Source organism: Antrostomus carolinensis, unplaced genomic scaffold, assembly GCF_000700745.2.
Source record: "Antrostomus carolinensis isolate BGI_N321 unplaced genomic scaffold, ASM70074v2 scaffold6529, whole genome shotgun sequence".
Taxonomy (NCBI): Eukaryota; Metazoa; Chordata; class Aves; order Caprimulgiformes; family Caprimulgidae; genus Antrostomus; species Antrostomus carolinensis.
This window is the reverse complement of record NW_010339118.1, coordinates 34,064-44,953: the sequence shown is the minus strand read 5'-3', so window position 1 is coordinate 44,953 and position 10,890 is coordinate 34,064. Positions and strand designations below refer to the sequence as shown.

At 37.2% G+C, this 10,890-nt stretch overlaps 1 protein-coding gene across 1 annotated transcript in view; it reads left to right on the top strand.

The window, feature by feature from the left end:
• PPFIA1 (PPFI scaffold protein A1) overlaps positions 1 to 10,890 on the top strand; it is a 54,286-nt gene that overhangs the window by 11,634 nt on the left and 31,762 nt on the right. The window contains exons 3-6 of the mRNA XM_029086935.1: positions 8,416 to 8,517; positions 9,176 to 9,340; positions 10,180 to 10,254; positions 10,735 to 10,836. Of these exons, the coding sequence (XP_028942768.1) occupies positions 8,416 to 8,517; positions 9,176 to 9,340; positions 10,180 to 10,254; positions 10,735 to 10,836 (444 nt within the window). The remainder of the gene's footprint in view (positions 1 to 8,415; positions 8,518 to 9,175; positions 9,341 to 10,179; positions 10,255 to 10,734; positions 10,837 to 10,890) is intronic.

Here is a 10,890-nt window from a genome sequence, read left to right as displayed (position 1 = left end):
TGAAGGCATGTATCTGTCCTCATTGAGCATTACTTGCTTAAACAAGTTTGAAATTAGAAGATTGAAGTGTTCATCACTTGGCAAAAAAATTAAATATATAATAGGAGAGCACTGAGGGGGAAGTGCATGTTGATGCTTGTTTAATGAGGGTGGCTTGGCCAGCCTTATTCAGATATTCCCAAGCACTCCCTTTTAACAGAGTGTGAAAAACGTACTTTACAACTACTGGCCACAGAACTAAACCTGACAACTGGAGGCCAAGATGGGTGATTAGAATAGGGCAGGGCATTGCCTCAGCTGCTGCTCACAGTTTTTTTGCAAGCAGAAATATCTTGTCACTGAAATAATCATGCGTGATCGGTCTTGTCCTGGGTCTATTTCTAAAAAAAAAATAGTGAAGTCTTAGTCAAGTGAGGATTAATTTTTAAACACTCTAGAACACAGTATTTAGGATTAAATAATTTTTAATTTGTAAAAGTCATAGACATTTAATATTAATTGTCAGCTGAGCCAGAACTGTGCTATTTCTTGTAAGTGCAGCATGTTTAGAGTTGATATACAGAAATAGACTTTTTCCCCTCACCCCCCCCAAGGGTGAAACTGATGGTTCAATGTTGTTTACAAGCTGAAGGATTTTACTATAGCTTGTGTAGCAGCTGCTTAGCCTCCAGAATTTGGGGATCTCAGGAAAAATACTGAAGTGGTTAAATTTTCTCAGCATATCTTGAAGTTGTTTAACAGTTTGGCATTTTTGAGGAGCATTGTATGCTGTGAAATCCTGTATGGGATCCCAGGAAATCTTGACCAACTTTATGTGGACTGGAAAAACTTCAATGAAATCTCTATAGTGTCATATTAAAGATGGAGACTGGTGTTGTCCCATACCTTGTCAAACTGGTAATGCAAGATTCTTCCTCTTTAATTAAGTACAACTGTATTCTCCTTTTGCCATAGTGGGTATGGGTGTGGGTAGGTTTCTTCACTGACATGGGCTCCAAAAATGGAGATGCCTAAAGCTACAACTAAGAAGTTGTGCTACTACTTACTGCATTAGTTACTAATCAAAATAGGCTAGGCTAGGGGTGCAGGAATGTGGTAATTCCTATTGTGAAACCCCTAGAATTCACTGATTCAGTGTGTAACTGAGAGGCATTTGTTTTTCTAACACCTCCCAAGTATTGTAAACTTATTTCTAAGTTTCCAAGGTAAACTATTCTTCTGGAATATTGGTACTTGGACTGGTACAGTACTGGAAAGGATCACTCTGTTATTGACCAGTCTCAACAGATACAGTTCTGCACAAAGTAGCCAGACACATCCCAAGTTGAAAAGCCTGTTTTTCAGTGATGACTAAAGTTTTCCTGGTACGTATTTTAGCTGATCTTGTACATTTTTCCCAAGTTGAACCAGCTTGGTATGGTTTTGAAGACTTTTGTGCCATATCTGCCCTTTCAGGGGACAAATTCATGTACACCCAAGAGCAGCGAAGGTGTAACTCTTTGCATAACCATCATAATGAAAAGATTCTAGCCATGTGATGGCAGAAGGTTTTCTGCCACCATTGCATATGAACAGATGCTGAGTTTCATTCAAGTCTCAAGAGTGCTCCTGTATGTCTTTGCCTGCTGCTAGGCAGCTCTTACCTTACAGCTGTTGTAATAGCTCTACTTTGAACTCCCTTACTCAGAAGATTCACAATGTTGCCTGAGTAGGGACAACATTTTAAAAGTATTTTGTAAAGACAAGAGAAGAAAATAGCTTAAAACTAGAAACTAGTGATTGTTGGCTCTCCAAATACATTTTTGCATGAGTCTTTGCCCCAGTCTTGTATACATAGCAGCACTGTTTTGCTGGGCTTAGAGACAATGAAATGCAAGCACATAGGCAGTAGTGATTTTGCTCGTCTGGGTGGTTTCTACAGGCTGGAGTTAATGATTGGAGTGTAGGTGGCTCCTGTTTGCCTGTCTTTGACCTGTGCTTTGCTCTGTGTACCAGGGTTTACAGGCTCACTTTCCAAACTGTTCTGTAGTGTGTATAAAGTTTGAGCATTGGTTAGTGTGGTGAAAGATCACTCCTCTGATCCTTCCAGGAGTGAGAGGCTGGATCCAGCCATGTTTTGGTTCTGATACTTTTAGCCCTGACAACCCAAATAGGAAACGTCTGTGAGAAATGTGTTAGCTCAGGGAGGGAGAGCTACAGGAGGGACAACATGGAACTGATTTATTTCTACCTGAGTTTTCCTGTTACTTCTGTATTCCTCTTGCAAAGCTACCAGATACCCCACTTCTTCATTTATGTTTTCTTGCACTTCAACATGCAGCGCTGTCTGAAAGCTCCTAGCAATGAAGTCTGGATTTAGTGCTTTGTAGTTCAGGCTCAGTGAACACTGCACATAAATTTAAGCAACTCACTCAGGATGGTAACTGGAAACCTATTTATTACCATGGAGACTTGGTCTTACTATAAGCTTTTCCATTTTGCTCTTGGGCATATGTTTGGTACCTTACTGGCTGTGTGTTAAGAGTTCTTTTGCTCATTGCTTGTCAAATGCTAGGCAGTTAATTTTACTTTCAGCTCCAAAGTGGGCTGGAAACAGCAAGTTGCATTCCAGAGCAATAACATTATGCAACTGTAAACACTTTAAAACTTAATTGCCTGTTTAGGATTGAGCAGTGTTAATGACAAAGCCTAGATAGGTCAATCCAAGAAGTGAGTTTGAAGAATACTGTATTAAAAAAGAGGGCTGGAATGATAAAAAGTTACTCAGGTTTAGTATTAGTCACTGACTGTCAGCTGGCACCGATATTCACTTGAGCATTTTCATGCAGTGTTACAGTTTTTACTTGGGGGCAGGAAAAAAAAGGGTATTTTTTTGGAGTCAAGGAAAATATAAACTGAGAGTTGACCAAGGGTGGTATTAAACATTTTAAAATATCTCAGTGCCACTAGTTGCAAAGTGAGAATTTATTTAATGGTAAATCTGCACCTGTGTTTTGGTGGTGGTCTTTTGAGTTAGAAAGCTTATGCATAAGGAGAAATAGGAAAGGGGGTTGGTACATTAATTATACTATAAGCTACAGTGTATTCTCCTTTGGCAGGTAGTTAGCTCTAGTTAGAAAAAACCAGCTACTTCAGGCATGAAAAAAAAACCTTTCAGTGCTCCAAAATGCAAGAATTTGACTTAACCATATTTTGGTATTACTTTAAGTATTTTCTTACATTCCCCTTTAAGTTGTTGGGTTTTTTGAGAACAAAAGATAAACTTAATTCATAGAACTGATTCTCTTGATGCTTGAAATAAGTTTTGTGTTTCCAGATTGGAAAATCCAGATTGCTTGATACTTACTGGGAATTAATTTCACTAGGTGAAAGCCAAAATATTTTTCTTTACATGCTCTAGACTGATTTTTCTCTTTCCCACTAGCACATGCCAGAGATTTGGAAAGGCTGAAGGCAGTCTGATTACGCTGAATGGGCAAAGCACAACTTGTGTTGATTGTTGTTTCTTCTGGATTTGTGGTTGTTAAAAGTGTCTGTAACTGTTTTCTTGGAAGGCTGAATCTAATGATTAAAACACATCAATTCTTTACAGTTTTAACTCTAAATACTCTGCAATTATTTCATAATTCTGTCTCTTAGCTTAAAAAAAAACTCCATCCTAAACTGATGTGACTTCATAGGTATAAAAGTTGTAGGAACTTGCTAGGAACTTGCAAATATATTGGGGATATTGGTCACTGTGCTACCTAAAATCATTAGTTTTAAAATGAAACGACTGTGACACACCATGTTAAGCTTAGATATTCTGATTTTCTTTGATTGTTTTGTTTAAGACTGTGTATTGTCACTTTCATGCATGCATCATTTGGAATAATTGTGGTTTATATGTAGTGTAAATATTATGCTGGAATCTTACCTCAGATTCCCTTGGTTTCTCATCCTTTGGGGCCTGCACTTTCCCAGTTGTTCTTCTCATGCTCTCTTCAGCTTCTCAGATTTTTGAGTGGGTTGTTTGATATGGAAGCTACAGAACAGAGTTAACAGTAAAACAAAGTATTACTTGGAGGTTAAACAGATAAATTCCACTCGCATATTTCTGGCAAAGATGTTCCTAAAGATGCAACAGTTGCATCTTCATCCTTGTACTAGGTTAGTATTTAATAACATTTTCTTTGATGAATTTAAAATATGTTTCTTTTTTTTGTATCTTTTCATACTTTAAATAAGCTTTTTGGTCACGTTGTTGCCTGTAATCCGTGACTCCTTATGCACTCAAGAGTGGTGTTGTGTTTTATTGTGGAATAAATTTTTTTGCTTGAACAAATTCCAAGCAAACTTAATAGTTTTTTGTCTGTAGAGCATACCTAATACACAGCTTATGTTAACAGACTTCCAGGGGTTACCTCTGATTCTTTCAAACTTTTCCCTAAGTTAAATACTGTCTTTCTTGTCACGTAGAATTTAGTGGTTTGTGATGTACTATCCGTGGAACCTACAAATTATGCTTGTAATAAACATGAAGAGGATGTCTTCCCTGAAAGCTGTGATGTTCCTGGGCTGAGATCTCACTGTTAGCTTAGACATCAGAAATTTACGGGCTTGACATCTAGAGATGAGTTGATCCAACTTTTGGAAGGATGTTTCTGTTGTAGCCTCTAAAATACTGAAGGTTGAAAGTCAGTTCTGAAGGCCGATGTAGAAGAAAAGCTATTGCTTTAAAAAAATCATGGAGTTTATGGGCAAAAAAACCGCCCAGAAAATATATTACTGAACAACAACAAAATTACTCGCTCAATTTAGCTTTTTGTTGAGAGTATTTATTTCTGGCAGCAAAAGTCATATTTGGAATGATTCAGTTGGTTCAGAAAGTTATTTTCTTTAGTAAACAGTTTAGTGTAGCGTCTGGGAGTTTGTCAGAAGGTTCTAATCAACAGGGGATATTTACCTGGTATATTGGGCACTCTCCAACTGATTTTGGAACTGCTCTAAAGTGCTTATTCCGAGTCTCATTCTTGTCAGTCCTCAGAGCTGGGTATTTATTATTTTGGTGACAACCAGAAGCAGAGCAGAACTTTGTTCTCATGTTCTCAATCTTCTTAATTACAGAAAAGTAGTACAGCTTTGTGGATAAGTAGGGAAGTTTCTCAGGATTTGTCTTTTTTCTTTAATTCTTTCTGTACATTCATCTAATGCCAAGGAAGAAGTTATGAGACAACTGGAACTTTTTTTTGAGATAAAGTTACAAATAGTTTCTCTCCTTTTGAACTGCTTGAGGAATCATAAACTGTCTGCTGTTGAAGGTAAGATTAAAACTAGAAACTACGTGTCTTTTGGCAGTGTCAGCTGAAGCTAAGGACATTCAAGTGTTCTTTATGAGGCAGCTTATGGGACTCAAAGCGACTATATTTTGTCAAAACAAACAGCAATGGAGGTATTATGCAATGCCAGAAATACGTGTCAGTCTGTTTATGCAGCAGCAATATAAATTCCTGTGTGCATTGTTCTTTTTTGGGTCATCTGACAGTGTGATGGTTCACGTCATAATTATGATAACATTTGTGCTACAATTTATATTTGCACAGAAGGCTGCAGTGGAATAGAACTAGATGTACCGTAATCATTTGAGGAGTGAATGGATTTCCTTTCAAATACACAACTGCTTTTCAGATGATTAAGCTCATAGATGTCTTAGATAAGAAAATGTATATTAACACCATGCAGTGATTTTCAGTTGAGAAAGGATGATGAAATAGTGTCTGGTAGTCCTTGCTGCTTTCTTTGTCCTGTTCTCAAGACTTGAAGAAGAGACTGGAAAAATAGAGAATGTTCCATGTCAGTCCAGTGTCCTTTGGAGAACCGTGTAATGTCGATGCTGGTAGATTTTGATGTTGGCATTTGGAGGGGTTTTAAAAATTATTTTGAAAAGAGGAAAAACACCACCAAGAAAATAAGTTCATATCAAGCTCTTCTGTGAATACTTCGAGTCTATTAGTACTTATAGAATCATCAAATGGTTTGGGTTGGAAGGGACCTTAAAGCTCATGCAGTTCCAACCCCCCTGCCATCAGCAGGGACACCTTCCACTAGACCAGGTTGCTCAAAGCCTCATCCAGCCTGGCCTTAAACACTTCCAGGGAGGAGCAGCCACAACTTCCTTGGGCAACCTGTTCCAGTGTCTGACCACCCTCACGGTGAAGAACTTCTTCCTAATATCTAATTTAAACCTACCCTCTACTACTACCCTCTACTACTTCTAATAGTTTCAGTACTATTTAATTATCAAATGCATAAAGCTAAGTAGGGGAGGCCTGTGAAGAACTGCAGCTTTGGAACTACATTCTGCTTTACCTAAGCTTATATCAGAGCAAAAGGGACACGTGCTGTCAGTTGTCTGAGTCTTGGAAGCTCCCATGGGTGGGATGCTGAAGCTACAGGAAAAGTTCAGATACAAAGGAGCGTTCTGCAGGGAACACTCGTCATAGAGGCAATTTTTCTGTCAGCTCCTGTGAAGCTTGAAGTAGGTTTTTCCTTTCTTGATTTACCTTGCACTCAGGATCCTTTTTTTAGGTTTGTTTTGTATGTTTAAAAGTTCCAGTAGCTATATTTACAAACCAGGTTGTTTTAATAAGTGTATTTCCAGGGATTTTTACTTGAAAATAATAGGCCAGGTTTGGTTTTTTTTAAGGATGCAAATGAAATACTGCAGTGAAATATTTATGTGAGAGTAAGTGTTAAGTACATAAATCAATTTTTTAAGCAATTGAAAAAGGAAAAGAAATTAAGGGGTTTTTGCAGTCATTTGCTGATTATCTAGGGGGACTATACTCAATTTTTTTTCCAGTGAGCAAATTTTTATTTAGGAAGAGGAACTATGGAAATGAATTCTGCATCTGTGATGGTGCTATTACTATCTTTTTCATAGCAACTTCTAAAAGCCTAATACATTAGTAATTCCAAAGGAGTTCACTGTAGGTACATGTCATGCAACAGGTTTTTTTTGTCTCTTCGGTCACATGTATGTTTTCAAATAAAATTTACCAAATTAACATTGGAATTGGCAGGCAGTGTCTTGACTGGGTGTGCTTATTTTAGTTGCACGTTAGAATCTGCAGTTGTACTAGTATAACCAGTTGATGTGTGCTTGTGTTTCTAAGCATGTGTCTTCTGTTGCTTTGAATTTTACTGCAAAACATCAGCTCCATCTTATGCTTTTACCTGATATGCAGCTACTGTCTGTTAAGTGGTACATCTTGCAGAGTTTGGAGAATTTAGAGAAGCAGTGTTTGAGCACACAGTGTGTTTCCACAGTGTGTTGTTCTTTGTTGGCCATTGGTCTTGTTCTTGTTTTGATCATCGTCAGTTCAACTGTACTAATCAGCTGTTTATTAGTGTTTTCCTTATTTTAGACAATAGAGAAGACTCATTTATTTACTAGAGTTTCAATGTTTTCTTATACAAGTGCTTCTGAAGTGTTCACTGGCCATTGGAGTGACTTTTTTGTGTATTTATTTTCACATCCTGAGTTGCCCTGATGACACAAGTGGGTTTTTTCACTCGTTTCCTGCAAAGCCCTCTTCTAAAGCATGGACTTGTTCACATTCACTTACTGTTAATAATTTTTCATGTGGTTCAGATTTGGTTCAGATTACAACTTAGATTTTGACAGAATAAATAAGTAGACAATGTTATGCTCAGTACTTGCTTATAAATGTGGTGTATAGTTATATCTTTTATTCTATCCAGAGCAGGCTCACTGAATTGATAGAATGTTTAAATGCCTTTTATGTTGAGTATTTTTAGTGAGGCTGTTTGATAAAGAGTGGGAATGGTTTAGGATGTGGTGACTCTTTCAGATATTCAGTACAATTGTATCTTCCTGACAGAAGATTATTTATTACTCTCTTTTACTATGAAGATTACTATTACTATAGCTCTGTTACTATGAAGAAGTAACCTGGTACATGCCCAGGTTCTGCATTGTCTCTCACAATTTAAATACTGACTTGAAATCTGTCATGTATTGCTGGGTTCTGGTTTTGCTTAGTGCTCTGTTTTTTTCTTGTCTTTCAGCAGTCGTTTCTAAAAAACAAACAACTTTTTTTAAACAATAACAAAGTGCATTACAAGTAAGTTTTTCCCTTTGCTTACCCCAGGGGTAGCCCAGTTCAGATACTTGCCCTGAGAGACAAATGAGTTCTCAAAAGTGCTGGTCAAACATCTTCTGTCTTTACAGCTGACAGTGTAACGTTTTTAAGTGTTTGGACTTAAGCCTGCTTAGCATGACTAATACAGCTGCGTTGGCTTTAAGACATCTGAAATGAATACTTCAAGAAATCATGTCAAGTGTTCCTATGAATCTACTCTCACTATATCCTGATATTTGATGTGCTTATATTTCTGTCTGGTTTATTTCAGGAATTTGCAGCGCTTACGAAAGAGCTAAATGTATGCAGGGAGCAGCTGCTTGAAAGGGAAGAAGAAATCGCTGAGCTGAAAGCAGAAAGAAATAATACAAGGGTTAGTTCCTTGTCTTCTTCTCCAAGATTACCATTATTAAAGCATCCAACTACGTGCACTAAAATGTTGAATCTGAAAAACTGAAAGTTTTTTTTCTCCCCTGATGTTTGCACATGAATCCCCCTGAAAGTGCAAATGTGTGTTGATTAAGAAAGTTTGGAAGCTTATGTAGAGCTCCAAATTCTGCTGTGCAGAATGAGGAAAAGCTTGTAAGACTGCTCTGCTGTCTGTCATTCAGCTTTCTTGTTAAAATTTTGTAATCATACAACAATTGAGATCAGAGGAGTAGAGCGGGCAAGCTGTAGTGATCTGTTCCAGCAGCTTCCTCTGCTGCCAGCAGAACAGTTGCTCTCTGATTTAGAACATTTCCTATGTGTATCCTTCTGACAAGCGTGCAGTTCCTCAGATTGATGGTGGAACGGAAAAGACCTGGCTAAGTAGAAACCTCATTTAAAAGCTAGACTGAGAGAAAGAGGTAGGAAATGTGTTAGCTCTGATACCGCTTCTAACATGGGGGAAAAAGCAGGTCCTTATGCTTGATGCAATAGTTGTTGGCTCTCAGATTTGAAGTTTAGAACTCAAAAGTTTTAGGAGGCAAAGTTTTCAGCGGCTGTGCAGATTTGGAATAAACATTGTTCTTTTTTTTTGTTTGTTTTAGCTATTACTGGAACATTTGGAGTGTCTTGTCTCCAGGCATGAGCGATCTCTCAGAATGACTGTTGTAAAGAGACAAGCTCAGTCTCCAGCTGGAGTTTCTAGTGAAGTAGAAGTTCTCAAAGCACTAAAATCTTTATTTGAACACCATAAAGCCCTTGATGAAAAGGTAATGAAATATGGTAGCTAACATCTTACCATCCTGTGCTCTCCTTCTTTTGTGTGGACCATCCCGTTGTTCGTGCTAAAGCTGAAGAAGTCAGGTTCTCTGAACTTTTCTCTGTATTAAGGTAGTGGCTTTGCTATAACTGCATCAGTACTGCCCTCCTAAATTAATGTGCTGCACTAAAACAAGGTGCTGTAGTTTATTCTATTACTTCATTGACTGTGCTTATGTAAACCAAGCATGTTTCAGGGGCAATATATTTGTTGTAGGAATGCATATATTTGCTTACCTCTACAATATCAGGATTTAGCCTTTTGATTATGTAATACAAGAAACGGACTAGAGAGAACAGGAGGAGAGGAATCTGCTTACACTGTAATATAAAATAAAGCTGAATTAAAGGAACTCCACCCTTTAGTTGCGCCTAATGTTGGCAACAAGATATGCAAGTGGTGGAGTTTACTGTGAATTTTGCTGCCAACTCATAGTTTGCCTAACTTTTGTGACCCTTGCATGTAAAGTCTGGTAAATTATTTTAAGCATCGTTCTGTCTCTTCTTCCTTGTTGTAAATAAGAAAAAGCAGACACACTCTATGCCTTACAAAAGGACAGGCAAATTATGATTTGCTCATGGCAAAAAAGAAAAGCTAGATTTTAAGAACATTGTTTCTCTAGAAGGTTTTTTGTAGCATATGTAGTAATTAGTACTGACTCAAGACCTAAGCAGGTCTCCAAGTGTAATGGAAATAGTGTCATTTATTATCTGAAAAGGCATGGCAATAAGTTAAATTGATTTCTTTTTAATTTGAATTATTTAAAAACATTTGAAATTACCCTTTCAGGTAAGGGAGAGGCTACGAGTAGCACTTGAAAGATGTAGCTTACTGGAAGAAGAACTAGGTACTACGCATAAAGAGGTAGGTTTATTGTTTTTAAAACAAGTCTTCATGTGTGTATTGTGGGTGTTTAGTCAATATTTGTACACAGTAATTCAGTTATTAACATCCACTTTCACTTCTTGTTTTTGATTTATTTTTTTTTTTAATTTAACTGAATGGGATAACTATAATTTTTAACTTAATCACTTTGAAAGAGCAGGAAAGCAAAAACCAAAAAAATGCTAATCCCCCTACCTCTCCCCTCAAAAAAAATCCCCACCAAAACACCAACCAAAAGAAAATCCCAACAAAAAGAGTTCCTGTGGCTTTAAAATAAGAATTTTGGGGTTGCACTGACATAATTTTTTGAGTGCTTGTGCCATATTTTATTAGTACACAGCTTGCAGTAGAATCAGTAATTGTTGTTTTGCTCCTTTGCTTTTGCAGCTGTTCCTTATGTTATTGATGAGAAAGGAATTAACATGAAACATATGTATATAAACTTTACTTTTCTTTTAGTTAATGATTCTGAAAGAGCAAAATAATCAGAAGAAAACACTTCCAGATGGGATGCTGGATATAAATCATGAACAAGAAAATACACCAACTACAAATGGGAAGGTACAACTATTCACATTTTCAAGCTGATGTCTGGTTTTTAGTCATTAACTACAA